This window comes from Dermacentor albipictus, chromosome 5 (genome assembly GCF_038994185.2).
Source record: "Dermacentor albipictus isolate Rhodes 1998 colony chromosome 5, USDA_Dalb.pri_finalv2, whole genome shotgun sequence".
NCBI lineage: Eukaryota > Metazoa > Arthropoda > Arachnida > Ixodida > Ixodidae > Dermacentor > Dermacentor albipictus.
Genome location: NC_091825.1, coordinates 135,695,766 through 135,719,984, shown reverse-complemented (window position 1 = coordinate 135,719,984; position 24,219 = coordinate 135,695,766). Strand labels below are relative to the sequence as shown.

The window sequence follows — 24,219 nt, the reverse complement described above, 5'->3', positions numbered from 1 at the left end:
TCAAACCAACCAGCCCGCCAACGTGCGCGCCACACCACACCGCAGCTCGGCAAGTGCAGTAGATCCGCAGCAAATTCCATTTCCCAGAAATAAAGTGCATGGTGTCCTGTATAATTTGCATTTTAAAATTCGCAGTTCCGCCCACAAGGCGAAACACCGATTGCGATAGCACAGTAGTAGATAGCTGTACGAAATAAGGATATCAGTTTTATCGGACGTATACACAGGTAAACATTCGCTTGTATGTACAGCATATAAGCGTGACTCAACGAGGACGTCGAAAGAGACACACAGAGACAACGCTGTCTTTGTGTGTGTTCTTTCTACGTCCTTGTTCAGTCGCACTTATTTATTTCCAATACTGTTAGCCCTTGCGGACTGTTACAGGGGACATTCTTTCATGGATTCAAACCAACTAGCCCGTCAACGTGTTTTAATTAAGTTAACCAGCACGCGCGCACAGCTAAACATGAATACACCTCGCCCTATGACAGGGAAAACTGTCTGTTAAAATGCTGGAGTTAGGAATTGTGACAGCAGCCGTGAGCCAATTGATTTCCAACGCATCAGTCGCTTCAACGCGAACAAAACGTCGAAAGCACAATACATACGAAGCTACCTGAGCTATGCGCACTCTGCAAACATCGCAGAACACTTTGAAGATGAGGCCCATGCGGGCGCGCACTTTGGCCATGTCGCAGATCGCTTTCAAGACACACGAGCGCCGGCAGCGCATCTCTACGGCGTCCGCGGTTTGCGTGGCCAACGCCGTAGTAGACGCCGTAGTTGTCTCCACTCTGTACGGAGCAGCAGGCGATGAGCACATCGAGGCCCCGTAGCAGCCGCCGGAGAAGAATGCCCCTGCTCCCTCGCCTGACCCTCCAGCCTCGCGCAATAAAATTTCAGCATACCAGAAGTTACAGCTTCAGTGATATTGTGAAGAAACATTAGGAAGAACTTGGAAGGAATACTTTTTGTAACTTGTTTGGGAGTAGCTAGCGCATGTAATGTAGGTAGTCATGTACAAAGGGTGCGGGGGATAAGGGGAGATGTTCTTGTTAAGGTTCCCGGATAAGAGCTCTGGCTTTTGGCTCAAGGTCGCTCAAACGTTGCTGATAATGGGAGCTAAAATCATGTCATGCTTAAAAACACGCAGGTTGTAACACTGCACATATGCAAAACAGTAACTTATTTAATGAACTGAAAACAGACTTACAGAACTAATTCGGTAATACACGATTAAATAATTATATGCAACCAGGAAGAGCTTATATGCAAGAAGACAATGAACCATGATCATAATGAAAGAAGCTCGAAAAACTCGCACACATACTAGGAGCTAGAGGATACCAGAATATGACCCTAACACAAAAAGTTTGCACCTTATTGTGCACAAAACAACAGCAGGGTGCATCCAGATAAGTTCGGTCAGGCATGTCCGGTGACCATATCGAATTTAGATAGAAAAAATATACTTTGCTGCCCGAGTGCCAAGAAAAACAAACCAACTTCCCCCAGTTGTCTGCAATGCACCCCCTAATGTGTTGGCTCACTGCAAGTTCTGCTGTGATCTCCCTCGCTGACCAAGTTACTAACCAGTGTAGAACTAAAAACATTATTTTTGGATACTCTGCATTCTGTTTCTAATGAACTGTGTGCAGGACATGCTCTTAAAGGCCTGATATCAAGAGCACGCACCACAAACTGCGGGGCAATGCCCCACGGTTCTGTTGCTACGCACATATATATATTATGCGATTCCCGTCTATGAACGTGCCGAGTGTTTTCACCCCGACATTTTCTCTTTTGTCATTTCTCGCTTTCAGAACCATGCTGGAGCATTTCCGTGCCACGAAAGACGGGAACTTCCAACCACGATCATGCGCAGACCCTGCATGTCGCAGCAACGTGCTACCATTTATTTGGTCGCGTTTCTCACTTTAGAATTCTGAAAGAAAAGAAATGATGCCTGATATTTTTTCAAGATTGCATTAATTCAAGACAAAGACTTAATTTGGAAAATTTCCAAGAAAATCAAGGATCGTATTTTTCAAAAATATTTTTAAAGTACTGCTAATTTAATCACAGACCTATACTTGAGGGCTTCTACTGACAGTATGGTGCGACGCAGGGAAGTATATTTGGCTCAACTTTCAACAACATTTAAGCACACGATGAAATTTGAAAAAAAATGCTCTTTACAAATACAGAGAAAGGAAAATCTGGAATTTGGCCAACATTGTGCAATGTTTCATACAATGTTACTGGCCCGTACTGTATCAATAAATATTGTTAGAGCCATACCCACAACAATTTTTCTTTACGAGCTAACCGAAATGGGGATTTGGCATAACTCACTGAATGCGCTTCCGACCGATTGGGCACTTCCATATTTCTTTTTCTTGAAGACAGATCCTTTTCTCGCAAAGCTAACCATGGGTTATTTATTCTTGGCACTAAGGCAACAAAATATATTTTATGATCTAAATTAAATATGGTTGGTCGTCACTGGACATAGCCGATTGAGCTGATATGAACACACCCATCTACTCTGAAGGCACCAGTCACACATATGCAAGAAAATTAACAGAGGTACAGCCATTAACAAAAAGTAATATTACAAATCATGACCATGGAGCATAGTGCGACAGCAGACACAAGATAAGTCACCTACCAGCAACTTAATCTACATACAAGAAATAAAAAACATAGGTGCTTTAACAGTGAACTTTCAAAGCCAGCATCCAGTCACAATAGTACTACATGCACAGAGCTTGTCAAAAGAAACAAAGTCACTGTGTGATTTATGGCACCCTAATCTGAGAAGTCTGGAAATTTTTATGCATTGCCATTGTTCAAAGCAGCCGTTAGTAACATGAGCACTACTTCTCCCTCTTAACAGCTTTTCAGCACCTATAATTTTTCATTTCTCCATTAGGACTCACAGTGACTTCCTTGATGCTCTTTGGCCATGCCTGGACCTTGTGTCATTAAACCCTAAACAACAGCCAATCTATAGCTCTTCACTCACGCTCCTATTGGCATCGTCCCTTTTGAGAAAGAATATGTACATACCAAAGTGCGCACATTTGTGCCATCACATAAAGAAAATCACATGGTGATAGGCCGATGCTCATTAAAAGAAACATCTCTGCAACATCTATATAGCTGGCCTCAGCTACTGTCTCGACAAGATGGAACAACTTGCCAATTCAGAATCTGTTCATTCCCACCACTAGTAACATCAAAACTGCCGTAATATGTACTTCACTAAGGTACCATGTTATCATCTGAACATGTTTCACCTAAGGTCCAGGTTTGCGTTTCATGATATTTTAGCATAATAGAACAACCTGCTAGATGATGCTGGCACATTCTCCAACGTCAATTGGCAGTTCTTCAATAAGAGCATACAATAGCACTTGCACTTCCTAATGTCCCAGAATGCCATGCACCATACCACACATCTGTGCAGATTCCCTGTTCAGACTCCATTTAAAATGTAAAATACACCTCACATGGCTGGTGGCATTCTCGGTGGTATAATGGTGCAACGTTCATGTGTGTTCAGCGAGTGGCTTGCAAAAAGGATTTGGAGAAGACGATGGAGATGTACGGTCATTCTAATGTGAGGATACACAAGTATTCCTTGAGCTTGTAACCAACCTACAGCACATTTGATTGGTCAGTTCAGAGCACTCCACAAGAAGGTTGAAAAAAGTGAAATAAGATAGTTGTTATGCTTTACCACAAAGATAATGTTAAGGTAGTGATAACGTAGCCATATATTTGCTACTAAAATGAAGGTGCTATAGTTGTCTTATGAATTTCTTAGTCCGAGAGCATTCAGAGCGCATTGAAATGGCCTCTTGCCTGTGTGGATGTGCAGATGTTTTTTGAGGACATACTTTTATGAGCAGCTCCAAGCGCCCAAAGGGGTCTATAATGGCCTCTCGTCTGTGTGGATGCGAAGGTGTGTTGTCAAATGAGCCCGTTGCTTGAAGCTCTGAGGACATGAGGGGCACTGAAATGGCCTCTCGCCTGTGTGGGTGCGCAGGTGTCTTTTCAAATGATCTCCTTGTAAGAAGCTCTGAGGGCATGAGGGGCACTGAAATGGCCTCTCACCGGTGTGGGTGCGCTGGTGTGTTTTCAAATTACCCCGTTGCCCGAAGCTCCGAGGGCATGAGGGGCACTGAAACGGCTTCTCGCCTGTGTGGGTGCGCAGGTGTGTTTTTAAATGATTTCTTTCTACGAACCTCTGAGGGCATGAGGGGCACTGAAATGGCCTCTCGCCTGTGTGGGTGGAAAGGTGTCTTATCATATGAACCCTTCGCCAGAAGCTCCGAGGGCATAAAGAACACTGAAATGTCCTTGTACCCTTCACAGTTGTTGGAGAGGTCGCCTGCATCGATGCTTCAGAAAAAAAAAAAAAATGAAGACAGGTTAGTTACATAATGCTTTTCATTTCAAACAAAACAGTAATTATGAAATGCAAAATAAATTAAATAACATGCACAACAATGCTAAAGATCAGCTATTCGCTCATTCAAGAAGTAAAGAGGATGAAGTTATATCTCATAAAACAAGAACACTGCTGGGTGGCCATTTTGATTTGCACAATGTATTTGAGATTTCTCATTACCAAGTTTACAAAATCCACAACTATTTTTGCTACAAAAATATTTTGAATAATAAAATATCAAAGAGGATGTGGAGTATGGGTGCAAGCTGCTGCTGGCAGCCAAGTGTGAAAGGATGAACCTTCAGCAATATCGTCATGCGACAATTACTAAATGCTGAATGAGATGTTGTGCTCGGCGACTAGATGAAGAGGACAGCATCTTGTCTCAAGCCAAGATTCGCTATATTGTATGTTATGTTAAACTGGCTACATATAAACATTGCAAATATATTGCAGCCATTTCTTCATTTGTTACAATATCTGTTAAAGCATTGCAATAAAGCATTGCAATAAAGTAACTATCTTACTGCCAGTTGTTTAAAAAAAATATTTTTTATGTCACAAATGGCCCAACAGAAGGCGTTGGTCCTGGCTTTGATCCTTAATCCAGGACAAATTTTTCTTTAATTGGGACGTTTTCTAAGAGACACCCAAAGTACAATGCCAAAACAAGCACTCTGCTGCCTAAGCATACGCCTCTGATTCAAAAACATGGTTGCGGGTATCATAAACATATATACATGAGCTGTACCCTTTTCATTGGCCATACAAGAGCAACTATCTTATCTTTAATAGAGGATGTAACACAGCACGGTTCCACAAGTGGAGAAAAAGAATGCTTGCATGATGCAGCTTTGAACTAACTGTGGTTGCTTTTGGTCAAGCGTTACTGCGTTATTACCAGTATTTCTCGGGTTTATGGTGGCTCTTTATTCTTTAGCTATCTATTGAATAACACTCTGTAAAACAAAATGGCAGCATATGCATCTTGACATGGCGCCTGTTTCAGACACATTTACTACAAAAGGGTTCTACACTAGATTGCACACATCTCGTCATATTTAGAATATACAGCAATGTGTAATACACAGTAAATACGCACTCAGTAATCATGTATTTCATCCTGCCATGCTGAAGCAATACCTGATCTTTGTGAGTTAATTGTTACATACTTTCTTTTGATAAGCATAATACACATCAATAGGCTTAACAACTACCGATAAAAGGTGCACAATCAAGAAAACGATGCTAACTTTGTAAAAATGCTGAACCAGATACAACAGAGTGTTTTACTTTGGCATTCTTATGCTTCGCTCAGTACCTGAGCAGTGCAGAAGTGCAAATACGTATGTGCTCTACGCTTAGCCGCAAGAGGGCTAGTGGAGTGACAAACACAAGCTGTCTGAGAGAAGCATCACTGCCGCAAGGGTGGTCAGTGCAGCACTCACTAGTAAGGGTGGTCGATGTGCACACCCTCTCTCGTGATTTCACAATGACAAAGATTTATGTTTGTGACAAGAAGTTGCAAGTGCTGACCCATTTGAATATCCCACAGTGTGGGAGGATGCGGTTTGTGCTGCGCACCAGGTTGCCTAGCGTTAGCGTCAGAAAGGACTGGACTGGATGCGAAAAGCAAGTTCGCTGGCTATCACGTGGGTTCCCCAAAACGACGCTTTATTTTCCACTGGGTGAGATGGACCAGTAATGGATAGCAAGCGCATGTCTAGATAAGTCATGGACAAATTAATTATATTTGTTTTACTTTATAAAAGTGATCAATGGCTGTTTTATTTTGCTTAATTTCCCTGAATTTGGCCAGAGGGCAGTTCAACTAGAGAAGGTCTGTTAAACATATAACTAAAATGTGAAAATCACCCGCCGCTCCACTGTGGCTTAGCGGGGCAACTTGGAGCGCAGCAACTTAAAAAACACTTAGCAGATTCACAGCGCAATATCTAGTGAAACTATGTATTTCTTTTGAGCAGCAGTATGATTAATATTGATTGCTTGTACTAAATCAACATTCAAGTGCGATCGATCAGCTTCCCGCCGAGCATCCAATGTAATAGATGCTTATCATACAAAAAGATAACAAACAAGCTACTAGTGCAATAATTAAAACATCAAGAAGAATTAACAGTGCACAAACATTCAAGGAACACTGTCATTTATTTGCTGAAACAGACCTGCTCAGAATTCTTTGTGAACCTTAAACACTGAATTACCATTAAAATATGCTTACATTGGAATATTTTTAAAAAATACACGAAATTATGAATATAATTATTTAAACAAATATAATGGAAAGGCTGAAACAAAATAATTATGCAAGGAACTCCAGCAAACCAGTGTACATACAAGAACTTAGAGGAAGGAATTACATGAACCGAACCCCCCAAAAAGATTACACCATAATGTGCAAAACAGAACAAGTGCTACTGAAAAGACCGGTCACAAAGGTGCATGAAATTTTACATTGCACAGTCACTAATGAAAAGTAACATCACACATTGTACAGAAGATGGAACATGGGGGTCCAAAAATAATGTTTTCCACCCGCCAGTAGAACACATCTAGAAAGAGAAAGAGGGGGGCAATGTGTTATCAACAATGAACTAGTTATCAACACAAGTGTAAGTATACATAAAGCAGTGTTGAATTGCATTTAAATTTTCTGTGAGCTATGTTATCACAACTACTTCATAGTTTTATGGTGGTTATTTTGTTTATGAAGGAATTTATGCATAACACTATGTAAACTCATATTTCTGTGTGCGACATATGCAAAACAATTGTTACGATTTCCTTGTTAGTGCTGAGGACAGGCTGCCGTTTTCAGTCTTACATCATTACGGACCACTCGGGTGAAAAAGCTCGCACTGGGGAGGTTAGAGGTAGCATCAGAAGATGCATTATTCAGCTTTAGCCGAGCGACATAAACGAGATCAATATTAGCGTGCAAAGATGACACTGTAGGTTGTGGGGATACGCTCTGTGTACTCCCACAACTGCAGGAGAGCTCCGGATCTGAAGGCGAGCTCTGGATCTGAGGCGAGCTCTGGAGCTCTGTACAACACATGTAAACCAATTTCCGCCATATTCTTGACAGTGTTGAAGGAATGGTGGTGTCTTCAGTTTCGCATCATTACTTGCCCCTCGGGTGTAAAAGCTCACACTGGGCAGGTTAGACTATAGCATCAGATGATACATTATGCGGCTTTAGCTGAGCTACATGCACAAGGTAAATCTGGGCAAGCACAGATAGCACTGTAGGTCATGGGGGTACCCTGTGTGTGCTCCCACAAATGAAGAAGAGTTCCGGATATGAAGGCGAGGAGCTCTGGACCAAGATGCACACAGTCATTCTGTGGTACTCCTCATCCTGTATCACATGTAATCACAGCCACATTGGGATCTAAGGAATAAGGAACCTATTGGTGTCAACTCTAACAATGTTTATTGCTACAAGTAATTGGGAACACTTCCACAAAGAAGTCCACTCTGTATCAAGTAATAAATGGGATTGCCTCGTTCCGTGGAACAGTCATGCAAGTGAAATCACTCACGGTTTGTAGCAGGTATTCCTATCTGTCAGGATGTGCCAGTCGTTCATTTGAATTTCACAGTAATTGTAATAGTGAACTGCAGCTAAAAAGAATGTGTACAGCGTACACACAGGTAATTATCCATTTTTACCTATGAGCTACAGCGTTTTTGTAAGCTGCGCATCACTCGCTAAAATCCCTGTAGGCGACAGCACTTGCATTTCTTGACTGAAGGATGGTATGATGCCAGTGGCAGCTGCGTCTGGCTGACCCCATCATGTGGCCAAATACAATATAGCACTTGTGAGACCAATTTAGCCATGCTAGATGAAGGCGATGGATTGCTACACCAGTACATAAGATTTCACAATATGACGCGCTCCTCTTTTTGCATAACTTGCTCTGATAGAATAAGGAACGACAGAACATTGAACAAAAACTGTAGCTCCTGCAGTTAAAGCCTCTTCTTGTATCTGCTTTTGCATTGTAGCAGTCAATGACACCTTCAGGACACAAGCGCATGAACATGCCAGAATATATTCTACCTAGGTGTTCGTGCACAACCAAGCTTGCGCTTGCAGGGCAATATTATGCAGAGAACAGGTTGTGTGTGGGTTAGAACACCACAGCTAACTGAACGAGACTTGTAGCAGAGCCCGCACAGCCCACAAATCAAGCGTGTCCTGCGCTTGCCCACATGTCTACCCTTCACACGATGGTGATGGGAACCCAATGTGCGCAACAGTGTTGTCACCATTATTGAAGAGGTCTATTAACCCTTTGAAGGTTTTCGCCGTACATGTACGGCGGCGGTTTTCTGTCCCGCAAGGTCTTTGCCGTACGGGTACGGTTTCGAACCTCCGTTTGAAATTTCGCGCCATAATGACGATCCGTGCTCACTGGGAGGTGCTGCCACCTCTCAGGACTTACAAGAAGCGTTTGAAATTTGCGCTACCTTCTTGGGGAGACAAGCAGAACTGATTTCTAGCTTGAGCGCGTCGCGCAGACTGCGGCAACACCTCCTTTGCGGTTTCGGTTTCACCGCGTGATCGCAACGGAGGCGTGCGAAACGTGATTTTTCTCTTTGTCGGCAGGCTCTCGCAGGGGCGGCGGAAGTTGATTTCTATCATGATTGGCGCTGCTCTTAGTTTGTTTATCACCGCCGCGCACGACGTATTCTCGCTCACTGCGGCAACGCGCTTAAGCGAGAAGGTGCCTCAGGCACCTTCTCCCGTAAGCGCGTGTGTTGGCGCACACATGACATCTTCTCTGCGTGCGGCTGCCTTGGGCAGCCGCACGCAGAGAAGATGTCATGTGTGCGCCAACACAACTCGTCACTCCAAGAGGAGAACATACATGCATTTTAGGTGTGCAGACTGCGATAAGGCGCTGTGCATAGGACCGTGTTTTAAGGAGTACCACACTCTGAAATATTACTGAACATACTGCAGTTCTGAGTGATGCCAACACCAAAATACTGTTCCTAATTTTTTTTTACTATTTATTCCCGACTTTATACATTTTGTACATTCAAGATCCGCAATAAAATAATTTGACCACCTGGGAAAGTTTTTTTCAAAATAATTCGACCCTCAAAGGTTAAACTAATGTTTGTTGACCACAATAAGGCATAAAGAAGCAGAAAGAGTAGATAATGGGCAAATTTGCAGAAGATTACTGACTTTATGACAAGGCTGCTCAGTAGGCAAAGCAATCTTTTCTGTGCACAACAAAATTTCACAGATACAATAAATGCTTACATTTTTAACAATACCTCTGTAAGTAAAATATTTTTGACCTCCAAGGAATTCTCCAACTTTCAACACGCTTTGTTCGCATGCTGACAAAATATTATTGAGCAATATTCGTAAACCGGCATTGTTATGTTTATTTGTTCACTAAAATAACTCTCATGTGACATAGATAATTGCAGGGCATGTTCGTGTTATGTATTAACTAACACTACATATTTGCAGTGTGCTGCTTCACTTGCACAATGATTGTTCTAGAGATTTCAGTACATCTATGTTACTTCGACAGTTTCAATAGTTCACGGGGATTTACAGCAGGTGCTTAATTGTCAATATAGCCACATAACCATCACTTGAGCTGATTTGTAATTATGCACTCTGCAGCTTCGCGTTGCAACCAAACATAATGTAATAACTGCCATATAGTAAATTTTGCTGGCCATGCACAAGCTAGTGGTGAATTGCCACAAACCTATGTGCAACAACCAATACAACAACAGTTTCTTTCATAATGATGTCGGCCACACATCTGGCCAAAGCAGCTGTGAAAAAAAAGTGAAAATGAGCACAGAAGGTTCTTGCCATAAACCAAGAAAAGCTATATCAGGGAAACACATGCTCCACTGACACTATTATTATGTGTTTATTGGGGCAAGAGCCCTGTGTGGCGAAAGAGTGCAAGCACATGTTTTTTTCAAATGATTTAATATTATGTCATCAACCAGGAAGAATCTAAGCTCCAGTGATAATTTGAAAGCATAACTTATGTTTAAATGTAGCACACAAAACTATGCAAATGTGCAATACACCCAACACATGTGGCACCACCTATACAAATGCAAAAGAAAACCTGGAAAGCAACAAAAAAAGCAATATACATGTTTCATCACAATGGAAAGCTTTTCACACTGTTATACTGCTTTCACACATGCACTTCTAAGGACTAATAAAATCAAAGGTGACTGAAATTCACAATTCCCAGTGACTTTCTCCTATTATCTTGCACAAAGAAGCCAATAGGCACATTGGCTTGGAAGGGGGTTAACAAATGAGGTATTACACAAGCATGACATTGTGGCAGTTGCTGTGATTTGGATTATGCTTCAAAATGGTACACAAGTTTATGTTTCTTCTGACAGTTCCAACTTGAGCACATCAGTGGGCAGCATTTTTCTGAAAAGCAACATCCACATACCTTGCTCTGTGTTCTCTTAAGCTGCAGAGTATTATTTTTTGTAAGTACGATCTAAATCACTGTGTGAAGTGTAGTTATCCGTCATTTTTAAGATACTTAAATGTAGAACAGCATATTTTAAAAATTGCAAAGGTGAGACTGAAATAAATAAGGCTGCTTTTTTTCATAACTCTTAGGAGCGCTGTGCTACCCAAAATAATTCAAGTAAAATACATTGTGGTTTGCTACATTTCCTAAAACATCATACTATCCTAACGTTGTGCTGAAGCTGGAACTAGTTTTGTGACACTATATTATTATGGGTACTACGTGGATGAGTTGAAAGTCAACTGTTGGGGTGTGTTAAAAAGCAGGTTATGGTCAGAATAGCTTAAGCATTCCAAGCTGTCTGTTTTGAAGTAAAGGACCATCAGACACATATGACATGTTGATATTTCATTTTGCCATAAGCAATGGGGTAACAAATGTGCGGAAGCCTAGGTGCGAATGCTTCTGGACATAGTGCGAAAGTCTGACATAGCATGTAAAAGGAAATGTTACACATTTAGGTTTTATCTGTGCCCGTGTGGCATGGGTATAAGGCAGCATTGAAAGACAACTATGTAGAACCTGTCAGAAATACAATGCATTTTCAAAGATATAAAAAACATAAAATGTAACGCACCTACGAACTCAAGGTGATGGAAATATTTAACAGAGAAAGCAAAGTCACTTTTGCCTGTTCAAGTATTCTATCTATTGTTAAACAATAATTAAGATTTATTATTATGCATATGTCATGGATTGTCACCCATTCGCCGTCAGTGCGAAGTCATCGACGGGGTATACAAGCCGGTTGGTCGTTCCACACCCAAGCGAACACAGTGAAGGGGTCCTAGTTGAAAAAAAGAAAAGGAAAAAAAATATATATGTATATATATACAGTGAAAGCTCGTTAATTATTTCGAACTGTACGATTTGGTCAGGCCAAGCTCCACATAGCTATATGTATAAAAAAGTCCGTTAATTCTAACGCGAGAAGGTTCCCTCATGGATAATTCGAACTACGCTTGCCTAGCACACGGCTAGAGAAACGCGCCTACTGCCTACACACAAGGCTGTATTGCCTCCGAAAAGGAGAGAACGGTGAGAGAAGGCAAAATCGGAAAAAAATCTACCCGACGCGGGGTCAGCCAGAAGGCAGCCGCGGCTGCCGCCTCTCCGTTCTACGTAACCTCCGAGACATCTTGCCCGTTGCAAATCTCGGAGGCTTTGCAAATCTTGTACAGCTGCTAATGTTGTGCAGAGATGGCACGGTAAGCGCCAAAACACAGCGAATCAAGTACGTCGCAGCTGCGCTTGCAATCAAGAACCAACGAATCAGGGCCTTCGCCACCTTCACATGTTCAGCGTCTTTGTCTCGGCAGTCTTCATCGGTTGTGCACCTCTGTTTTCAGCTTAGGAGGTATCGGCCGTCGCGATTCATTGTGATGGTGTTAAGCCTCGGCTAACGTTCGTTTTGTTGGACATCGGGGGCGTGGTACAGTCGGAACCAGAGCTCCGACTTGAAGATGGCGTGTGCCCGCGGCACACATCATCACTTTCTGACACGGCAAATTTCTGGACATGCCCTACTGCTTCCAAATCGCAGTGTACTGTTGCTCTCCTTCACTTTCGTTAGTTCGAACTTTCGTTAATTCGAACTGAAGCGGCTTCCCCTTGCGGTTCGAATTAACGAGCTTTTACTGTTTGTATATATATATATATATATATATATATATATATATATATATATATATATATATTGATAGACTGACAATGATGCAGACACAAAAAAAAGGCACCATAACAGTAACACACATGCTTTTAATATAGATCAATGATGATGAAAGAAATAGGAGTAATTAACAGTGAATGTTCGCTCCCATGTATGCCAACATTTTCATGGGTCAGCTTGAAGCAGACCTGTTGAAATACTACCCTTAAAAACCCCACACCTATCTTCATTACATTGATGACATGTTTATAACATGGAAACATGGCACCAGCACGTTAACCAACTCAATTATCCATTTCAATCGCTTTCACCCGAGTAATAAATTTACTGCTCACCACTCTCCTAGTCAGATCAACTTCCTCGACACGACGGTCTACACAGAAAATGAAAAACTGAGAACAACACTTTACCGGAAGCCTACGGATAGCCAGCAATATTGGAGAGGTTTAGCTTGTCCGGTATTCCGGTAAACGCAGGCAGTCACGGGGCGTTGTGGTGGAGGCGTAAACGTGAGTGGCCTGCATGATGCAGCCACCTGGTGGCACAGAGCTCAAACAGACAGAAACAGCTAATACTGCCTTAATCAAGTGTATTCTACTTCACCGCTGGTGTAAATTTTCGGCACTGGCGTAATCATGTTGCTGCCAAAAATTTACACCCACAGCAAAGTAAAATACACTTGGCTACTGCAATATTAGCTCTTTTTCTGTTTGAGCTATGTGCCACCAGGTGGCTGCACCATGCAGGCCGCACCCGTTTACGCTTCTGCGCCGACGCCCCTGTCCTCCTACGTTTACCTGAATACCAGACAAGCTAAACCTCTCTATTTAGACTACCACAATCATCACCCGCAACACTACAAGGAAGGAATTTTTGTCGGACAAGCAAAATGAATAAGAAGAATAAATAAAGGGAAAATCAGAAAACTACCCGTTCATTCGATTTTCCCTTTATTCATTAGTTCTCTCCACCTTGCAGGTTTCCGCAGAGCTACTACGTCGTATAAGAAGAATCTGCAGCGAAGACCACAATTATATCCACCACATAAATGAGTTTAAAACACTGCTAGCCAAAAGAAACTATCTACAAGTTGCTCTCGATAAAGCTTATGATGTCGCGTCAAGATTGGAGAGACAGTCGGAATTAGCGAAGAAACAGCCTACACCTGAATCTGACAGACCACCAGCCTTTATAACAAAATATTCTAATACACTCCTAAACATAAACAACATTCTACGAAAATACCACCCAATATTATCAAGTAACCAGCGTCTGAGAAAAGTGTTCTCGGATGTACAAACGGTTACCTATCACCACAACAGGAACTTTAAAGACATGTTAGTGCACGCAAAAGTCAGTCATCATTCCCCCGTAATATAAGCACGTTGTTGCCCCAGGTGCAAAACCTGCAGGCACTTCAAAGTGACATTAACATTAAAAGCACTGCAAATAGATATACACGCAAAGTCAAATCTAGCTTCACTTGTACTAGTTCGGATGCGATTTATATGCTTGAATGTTCCTTCTGTAAGAAACAATATATCGGTAAAATGGGACAATTAATAAACATCAAATTAAATGGACATCGCACGGACACAGCTAAAAAAACTTGCCAAAGCCGTTGCCAAGAATTGAACCAACCAGGTCATAACTTTGATGAACTTACACTCTACATCTTACAGTCAAATTTCCGTTCTGAACGAGAAAGAAAATACAGAGAATCATACCTTATCTATAAGTTCCAAGACATTGCAACCAAAAGGCATAAATGTTTCAAAGGGAGCTTTAGAATCTATTCACTAAGCTAAATTTCAAGCTACAGGCAACAACACTTAGTTTTCTTCTTTTGCTTAACTTTCTTTTTCCCCGTTATTTTTTCCCTTTTATTTATTTATTCCATTTCAGTATTTTCTATGAATTTCTTTTTTCACGAGCACGGGTTTCTGCCGCTCCTTTTATTAGCTCTTTCAGAGACACGATAGCCCACGATAGCCCACGACAGCGAAACACGTAATATAGGGCTGCTGTGCCCTATATTATGCCGGCTGTATTATTATTATTACACGCCAGCTGACATGGCCGTTGACATGTGATTGACAGACGGCCTTGACACCGGCCTTGTGCACAGCACTCCTTTATCCTCAATTCTAGGCCCTCGCCGCTAACACACCTTCGCTCGTTTCCGCACCCACCAACCTTACGCTTTCTCCCCTTTACCACATACTGTGGCGACCTGGTCGTGGTGGCGACGAAAGCATATGTCGCCTTGAAGAAGTCCACTTGTCGAACGTTGGCTCCTGCTTTCACCTTGTTCTCGTCTTGCTCATCGTCTTGAATATCCATCTCCCAACTTCCCTCTGTTTTCCCTGGACATACACTGTTAGCAATTCATGGAAAGAGGATTCCAGAGACACCACATATATCGGGGTATTCGCCACCCCTACCGTCTTAGCAACCTTCTCAATGCACAAGCGGGGGCAGAGAATGCAGAGGGGTTCCTAGAAAAGGCTCGGGACGCTAAGGTCGCGAAAAAAATAAAAAATAAAAAAACTCTAAACCTACTTTCGAACGACAGAAAGCTGAGCTAGTCGGTAAGGATTCATTATGCAAAAAAGAGGTGAGGCGTGCAGACAGGACACAAGAGTAGAGAAGTGGACAATACGAACGCTGAGTCACCTCTTTTTGGCATAATGAAACCTGCCTTCAACTTTTTCGGCCGCTTGCCCGGGTGGCCGGCAATTATTGTCTGCTCGCCGGTTCCTACTTCCACGACATTTTTAGACGCCCGTTGATCAGTGCTTCGACAACTCGAACAATGCCGCACCGTGACAGCATACAAGGATTTTTTCCACTGAGAAGCTTGGCAAGAGAAAAATATAAGTGCATGAGACTTGAATCTGAGCACCTTTAGAGCTTTTTCTGCAAAAACGATACATCAAAACAGCCATTACACATACGCATTATTAAATGCGGAAATTTGCACCACAAATGCATTCTAATAACACAACCGCCAGTATTTGCACCTAGCGACCGTAGAACAGTGAATGTTTACCTCTTTAAACATAAATTCTTTCAATTTAATGTTATAAAGATATTTAACATTCGCTGCGCTAGTGAGTGGCTACAGCCTATATTGCTACCAAGCCCGAGGTCGGGGTGCCCGTCGTGCTACAATGATGTTTCCTCTGTAGAGTGGCAAACATCACGAGACACACGAACGTTCGCGTGGATAGGACGACAGCACATGTTAACTCATATGTGCCTCTACGTGCACCACTGCACCATTCTGGATTTGCGATTTTTCCGGCCATTGACTGCTAGCTGCCAGCGCGAGGTTGCTTCCGCATGTAAGGCTTTCCCGTCGCTCTAGGGCTTGTTGGGACCTGTGTACAAACCACGTCCTGATACTCCTATGGCTCAATAGAGATAGAAGTATATGCCATACCTCAATAGCTGAGAAGGTGACTTTAGGGAGGCTGTGAAGAAAGCAAACGAACTGACACAGCACCATCGCTTTCGCTTTGCTGCCATCGATGGCTATAATTTGGATTGGATTGGAACGCTGTCGAACGCTTCATCGAACGGCAGTTAGCAAGGCAGGTGCTGCCAAGGCTTACTGACACAGCAATGCACACTCAACCGTTTAAACTGTACGAACGAGTGGTGACGCTGAGACTACAACAGTACATGGAGGACAACGAACTGTATCCCCACAGCATGTTTGGATTCAGACCAAAATTATCGACCCAAGACGTACTGCTTCAAATCAAAGAAGAAGTACTCGGGAACGTTCCCAGGAGCGGGGAGAATATAATACAGTGAAAGCTCGTTAATTCGAACTTCAATAATTCGAATTTATGGATAATTCGAACTGTACGATTTGGTCCGGCCAAGCTCCACAGAAGTCTATGTATAAAAAAGTCCGTTAGTTCGAACGCGAGAAGGTTCCCTCACGGATAATTCGAACTACGCTCACCTGGCACACGGCCAGAGAAAAGCGCCTACTGCCTACACACAAGGCTGTATTGCCTCCGAAATGGAGAGAACGGCGAGAGAAAGCAAATTTGGAAAAAAACCTAACCCACGCGGGGTCAGCCAGAAGGCAGAGGCGGCTGCCGCCTCTCCGTTCTACGTAACCTCCAAGACTTCTTGCCCGTTGCGAATCTCGGAGGCTTTGCAAATCTTGTACAGCTGCTAATGTTGTGTGGAGATGGCACGGCAAGCGCCAAAACACAGCGAATCAAGTAGGTCGCAGCTGCGCTTGCAATCAAGAACAACGAATCAGGGCCTTCGCCACCTTCACATGTTCAGCGTCTTTGTCTCGGCAGTCTTCATCGGTTGTGCACCTCTGTTTTCAGCGTAGGAGGTATCGGCCGTCGCGAATCATTGTGATAGTGTTAAGCCTCGGCTAACGTTCGTTTCGGTGGACATCGGTGGTGTGGCACAGTCGGACCCAGAGCTTCGACTTGAAGATGGCGTGTGCCCGCGGCACACGCCATCTTCACGCCAAATTTCTGACATGCCCTACTGCTTCCAAATCGCACTGTACTGTTGCTCTCCTTCACTTTCGTTAGTTCGAACTTTCGTTAATTCGAACTGAAGCGGCTTCCCCTTGCGGTTCGAATTAACGAGCTTTTACTGTAATGGCATTGGATATCAAGGGGACTTTTGACAATGTATGCCACGAAGCTGTGCTCACGGGCATTTAACGACCTGAACTCTACGGCTACGTCAAAGCCTTCCTTTCAAACAGAACGGCAATGATTGGCCTCGGAGGGCTCCGATCAGAGAAGTTCCTGACTCCAAACAAAGGGACGCCTCAAGGGTCGGTCATCTCCCCCACGCTTTTCAACATAGCAACGATTGGCTTGGCAAAACAGTTAAAAGAAATCGACGGCATACACCATGCCATATATGCCGACGACATCACCATCTGGGTTAACACAGGCTCGCTCAGACAGAAAGAAGAGAAGTTACAAGAGGCAGCCACCTGCGTAGAGGACTACGTCAGAGCAAGAGGGCTAGCCTGCTCCACTGAGAAGTCCGAGCTCCTGAAAGTTTGGAGAGGAAAGCAAAACCGCACAGTCCCCACCAGCGACGAGTTAAAGCTCAACGTCTACCTCGAGGGGTAGCCTATACCGGAAAAGACGCTCATCAGAATCCTGAGGATGTGGGTACAGTCAAACCAACGCTGCACCCACACCCTCGCCCTACTCAAGGCATCCACCCTTAAGTGGCCCGCATGATCACGCACATCTCACACAGACGCCACGGCATGCGAGAGGAGGACACACTCAAGCTGGTCACAAGCTTGGTTGTCAGCCGAGTGGCATACAGCCTCCCATACTACAATCCCATCAAGAGTGAGGTACAACTAGCGGACGCGATTCTACGCAAAGCCTACAACACCGCACTCCACCTTCCCCGAACACCTCAACCGAAAAGCTCCTAGCCTTAGGACTACACAACACCTTCGACGAATTCAAAGAGGCGCAACTAGTCTTCCAACAATGCAGACTACAGCAGACCCCATCTGGCAGGGAGCTCCTGAAGAAACTAGGCTGCGCCGATCAACTTCAAGAGATACAGAGGACCGAAACAATTCCGGACGAGTATCGCAACACTCTAAAAGTAGCACCCATACCCCGGAACATGGATCCCAACCTACACAAAGCACGCAGAGAAGCGAGGGCTGAATACCTACAAAAGACACTAGCACCCCAAGAAACGACGGTATATGTGGACGCAGCCACATACACCAGAGCAGCAGGGCAGAGCAACAGCAATGCGGTAGCAACGGTGATTGATTCGAACCTACGCGAGATCACCAGCGCATCACTACAAGGCTGCACGATAGTCGATCGAGGCTGAAGAAGCGGCCATCGCACTAGCGGCAGCGGAGGGATATCGTTCTAAACGGTCTCTAACAATCCTTACAGACTCGCAAACAGCGTGCCGCAACTACCTACGCGGCAGAATAGGGCACGGAGCGCTCTGCATACTCCGCTCCGGGGACCACATAACACAACGACAAACAAAAGAAGAACCAATTAGGCATACAATAGTATGGACGCCAGGACACACGGGAGTGGCAGGGAACCAAGAGGCGGACAGGATAGCTCGAGGGCACACTTATTACCGAGCATCCAACGTAGGCGACCTCGAGGAGACCGAACCTGTACCCCAAGACTATTCGGCCATACTAAATTACTACAAGGGCTGCAGAAAGCGGTATCCACCACCGCACAACTCCTTTAGCAGAGAGGACTCTGTCGCGTGGAGGCAGCTACAAACGGGCTCGTACCCGAACCTAAACATACTCAGCAAAATTTATCCCACACAATACAATGACAAATGCCCCTGGTGCCACGAAACACCCACGCTGTATCACATAACGTGGGCATGCCAGAAGATAGACGTGGCACCCGTTATACCAAACCCGAGTGCGGAACAATGGGAGGGAGCGCTCTCCAGAGATCGCCAGGTCGACCAAGAAGGTCTGATTCGGCGAGCACAACTGGCAGCAGCATCCAGCGGAGCCCTGGACTAAGGGCAACCGACCGTTGTGCTAGAAGATGGACGATTCCATCTGAAGACCGCACTGCAGAAATACATTTTGGGGACATTAAAAGCGGACAACTTCAATTAGGTACAAGGGGCACCCCTCAGGGTGCGGTCCTCTCCCCCTTCCTTTTCAATGTGACCATGCGAAACCTGCCTCTATTACTGGCAAGGATCCCGCATATCAAACACTCCATCTATGCCGATGATATCACCATCTGGACAAATAGCGGTTCCGATGGAGAAATCACGGAAGCATTACAAGCGGCCGCGGATACCGTACAAAATTTTGTGCGACAGAATGGTCTAGCGTGCTCGCCGACAAAATCGGAGCTTCTCGTCATCCGTGATAAATCAACCAAACAACCCACCGAAAGGGACGCCACCGCCCCTATACGAGTCAGTATGGGAGACGGCCCAGTTCCGCCCGTACTGACTATAAGAGTCCTGGGCATGTTAATTCAACATAACACCCATAATTCTAAGGCGATTGTTCGATTACGGACGACAGCCCGCCAAATATGTGGCCTAATCAGACGAGTAGCCGACACCGCGGTATGAAGGAGGCTGATATCTGCCATTTGACGCAGGCTTTCCTGATCAGTCGCGTCGTGTATTCATTCCCTTACTACCACCTACGCCTTTCTGACAAGGAAAAGGTTAACAGCGTCATTGGCACAGCTCATAAAGCCGCCCTTGGTCTCCCGAGGTATGCGAACACTGAACGATTACTTGAGCTAGGTATATACAATACCCTAGACGAACTCGTGGAGGCCCATAAAACAGCCCAACGTGAACGACTTTCCCGCACCGCAACTGGCAGGGTTATTCTAAGTAAATTCGGGCTGAATCCCATTATGAATTCTGCAGGAAGAACAACATTACTCGGTGTGGTCAAAAGGCGTTTGGTTATAAAACCGTTACCCAAGAACATGCTCTCTGGGAGGCACGACAAGACGCGGTCTGCCAGAGCCAAGGCCCTTCAAGAAAGGTACCAAAGCAACCAGCACACCGCTTATGTCGATGCGGCAAAGCAAAATCACCAAACTTACGTAGTGAGCGTCGTGACCGGAGAGGGAAGTATCCTCAACGCCGCGACCATAAAAACAGCGTCCACCGTGGAAGCGGAAGAGACTGCCATTGCTTTGGCCATCATGAATCCCTCCGTGCAAACTATTATAAGCGACTCCAAAAGGGCAATAGTCAACTTTTCAAGAGGCAGCATAGGCGTCTGTGCAGCGCGAGTCCTACGGGACTTTAATAATGAAAACACTGTTGAACTCGTATGGGTCCCTACCCATTCGGGGAATCAAGGGAATGAGGAGGCGCACTGGGTAGCCCGAGGTCTAATCAACTGGGAGATGTGCCCCTCAGACTCGGATCCCATGGATGAGGCACCGACGACATACCACGAAATAACAAACTATTACAAGCAAAAAAGGCGAATCTACCCGCCTCCAAACGCAAGCCTCGATCCTGCGTCGAATCCAAATTAAATCATTCCCCAGCCCACATTGGCTAGCCATAATTACTAACGGGCAATGGAGCCCAATATGTCAAAATTGCACAATTCAAACATTGGCTACCCAAAATCACATTCTTTGGGGGTGCGAGGGCTTACCCCCTCCCAGGTCGCTCCTGCCAGCTCCCTCACAACAGACGTGGGAAGAGCTGCTCAGAACGCCGGATGAAAAAGTATAAAAAGTCCTCGTTGCCTAGGCCGAAAGGGTCGCTCCTCGTGAGGGGCCATCCTAGGACTCGGGCCTACCAGAACATGACTGAGCAGAATGCCAATAAAGTTGTTACCACCACCACTCACTCACTCACCCTTTGGTGGTGGTGGTGGTGGTGAAAAACATTTATTTGCTCTATTTACATATGGAGTTAGCGGTTCTTCAGATGGCTTCTTCCATCTTGATTTGCAGGGTTGGTGCCCCTAGTCCAGGGCCCCACTGAGGGTAGCTGCCGTGCGAGCACGCCTTACTAGCCCTTGCTGGACTTTCAGGATGTCGCTGGAAAGCATCCTCTCCCACTGTTCCGCACTCGGGTTTTCTATTATGGTTATTTCTTTTGCTTTTTGGCAGGCCCACGTGATATGATATAACGTGGGCTTGTCCCCGCACCAGGGGCAAGTGTTCTCATATTGGGTAGGGTAAATTTTGTTTAGAATGTATAAGTTCGGGTATGTGCCCGTTTGTAGTTGCCGCCAGATTACGGCTTCTTCTCTGTTGAGTTGTTTGTCTGGCGCCGGGTATCTCATTCTGGCGCCCCTGAAGTAGTTTAGCGTGTCAGCGTATGTTTGGCCTACCGGTTCTGGGTCCTCTATGGCGGCAGTGTTCTTGGACGCCCGGTGTGTTGCGTACCCTCGAGCTATCCTATCTGCCTCCAGATTGCCCTCGACACTCGTGTGTCCCGGTATCCAAACTATCGCGTGTTTGCTTTGCTTGTCCGTGGGTCGGCCGTTAGAGCGGAGAATGTTCAGCGCTTTGCGGCTGATCCTGCCATTCATGTAATTCCGGCATGCTGTTTGCGAGTCTGTTAGAATCGTTAGGGATTTGCCTAGTCGATAGCCCTCCACTGCCGCTAGAGCTACGGCCGCTTCCTCGGCTTCAACTACCGTGCAGTTCCGTATTGACGCGCTGGTGATTTCCCTGAGGTCCGGGCCAATCACCGTCGCCACTTTATGCTTATTGCCCTTTGGAGTGCCCATTAGCCCCGAGAACGAACGCGAGCGGCGCTGCGAGCGCCGCTCGCGTGACGTCAGGGCACGGACTCGCGCTTGTCGTCTGCTACAGTTCGTGCGTTGTACGGGCGCTTTCTGCGGTGTTTTCGTTTGTTCGCCCTCATTCTCTCTGCTTGTATACTTATGGTGGTCGTCTCAAATATATTTTTCTGACGTCTTCCTTTTCGGACATTTATTCAAAGAGCTCATTTCTTAGACAACAATGCAGCTCTCGAAGGCAACGCTACAGTGCCAGCCGAAGCGACGCAGACCAGCCCATTGCGGGTTTTTCATACGCGGATAGACAATCGCAAAAGCATAGCCTATAGGAATTCAGTTATGATACCATACCTGCCGCGGTGCAACAAGTATGTCACAAAGCTGGCTATATATGACTTCTACAGCAGTTACGTTGATTTTATTCCGCTAAAACAGCTTTGCTCAAGACGAGTAGTTCATGGTATAATATCGAATTTTTGCATTTCCTCACAGAAACGCTCGGCAGTAGCACGGTGACTTAACTAATACTGGAGCTTAGATTCTACACGCCTCACTTTCTTTAACTGCTTGTCAACATTAGGCGGTTCTTCACGTGTTTATTTTTTTTAAGCGGCGGAAATTTGAAGTAAAGTTAATGAAGGTTTACAGCTATTTACAGAGCACAAATAGGAATGTACCAATATATATTCCCTTTTCCGTGCTACACGTTCAACTCACCTCTTTAGAGCGCGTTTGTTAATGAATAATAATGCATGTTATGTTCCTCTTTTTTTGCCTATGTTACCAAGTGTATATCATTTATTTATTTCAATGCCGCAGTGTGTTTTGCATTGTTCTCGTGGAAATATTTCACTGTGGTGTCATATATTGTATAACTGCAATGTTTTATGGCCACTATATAAATGTAATTTATATGGCGCTTGATGTGTTACCCCATGCAGCCATATTGTACCTAGAGAGGGTGAGATTACCTCAAGCCGCGTCTGTGCGGCTTTTTTCCCTCATCCACCTCCATTTACCACTCCTCTGTACATGTGTGTGTGTAAATGGAAATTAATAAATCAAATGAAATCAAACTCACTTGAGAAATTTACTGGTGCTTGTGGCTTGAGGAATATACATGACGAATCTGTTTGGCAAACTGACACAGGCTGCTCGGCCCAATTTTTTTAGTGAAGTATGCCTGCTGGACCTCATAGCTGCAGCCAGAAAGCAGTCGAAGCGTTAATGACTAGTAGTATGGGACATATTGAAGATATCGAAATTCCTCCTGTGGAGGGTCAGAAATCAAGTGAAAGTATATGCAAGGCTTGTGGTGCTTTCTTTATGAATGTTTGCGATTGGATCGGAGCAAACCTAAATTAGCCTGCAAGGTTCTCTTTTATGTACCGACGAAGCGAATAGTTATCCGTTTGTATAATTAAATAACGCTGGATCGAGACATGGTGATACAAAAGGTGCTTGAATTTTCCTTTTGTAGGCAATCTAAGCTGCGTAGTAGTAGCTCGAGAATACTTTAGCCATTCCAGTTGGCGCTGTAAAAAAATGCTTTATGGTTTTAATTCGAAGTTGAAGTGAACTGATGGGTTTCGCGAACATAGCGTGCCTCGCCATACGGACAGTCGATTGCTACCGTTACGTGATCAGGGGTGTGCCATATTGTCGATAAAGGCTACTGAGGGCCACTATGATACATTTCATCACTTTCAATTGAGTGGCTGTCGATCTAAACAACGAAACTTTTCTCTCAGGTGACTGCTACTATGGTGTTTGTGATTAACTATGTAAATACTCTACATGACACGCCGTCGTGTTAGCAGCCATGAGCAATTCGTTTTTTGGAGGCCTGTTTCAGAGGGGGATGAAAGTAGCAGCAAACATTTTCATAAGAAATGCGCGCCTAACTATTTTTTTACGCATTAATGAATGGCCATATTTGAATAGAACAACACACCAGAGTAATAGGAATCATGATGACAGCTTCGCTGGGCAGTGTCTTTCTAACATCGGATAGCATGTTGACGCCAATTACCAAATTTTTCTTCCACGTAAAATGCAATACCTCTCATAGCTAAATACTAAAGGAATGTTAAGTGTTTAGCGAAGCATCATACACAACTTCGCGCGTTGAATTTGCAGATATTCTTTTTTTTAGTCAAAATTTACCGATAGACACGGCGCATATATGCATTGCAAAAACTTGTAGACCCCTTTAACGCTACTTAGC

General features: G+C 44.5%; 1 protein-coding gene across 8 annotated transcripts in view; it reads right to left on the bottom strand.

Annotated features, from left to right (window-relative positions):
• LOC135909243 (zinc finger protein 774-like) overlaps window positions 1-16,454 on the bottom strand; it is a 59,912-nt gene extending 43,458 nt beyond the window's left edge. Inside the window, exons 1-4 of one of the 8 annotated variants that reach the window (XR_010566652.1) lie at window positions 16,155-16,454; window positions 11,744-11,827; window positions 6,972-7,035; window positions 4,355-4,413 (exon numbers count right to left, since the gene is read on the bottom strand). Coding sequence is in view for 3 of the 8 variants with exons in the window: in XM_070538965.1 (XP_070395066.1) it covers window positions 6,972-7,035; window positions 16,155-16,220 (130 nt within the window). In the remaining 5 variants the exon portion in view is untranslated. Of the gene's footprint in view, window positions 1-4,354; window positions 4,414-6,612; window positions 7,036-7,748; window positions 7,761-9,332; window positions 10,932-11,743; window positions 11,828-16,154 lie in introns of those variants that run through there. The other 7 variants (XR_010566653.1, XM_070538967.1, XR_010566650.2 and 4 more) reach the window with 7 other exon arrangements.
• Between the last annotated feature and the right edge of the window lie 7,765 nt (window positions 16,455-24,219).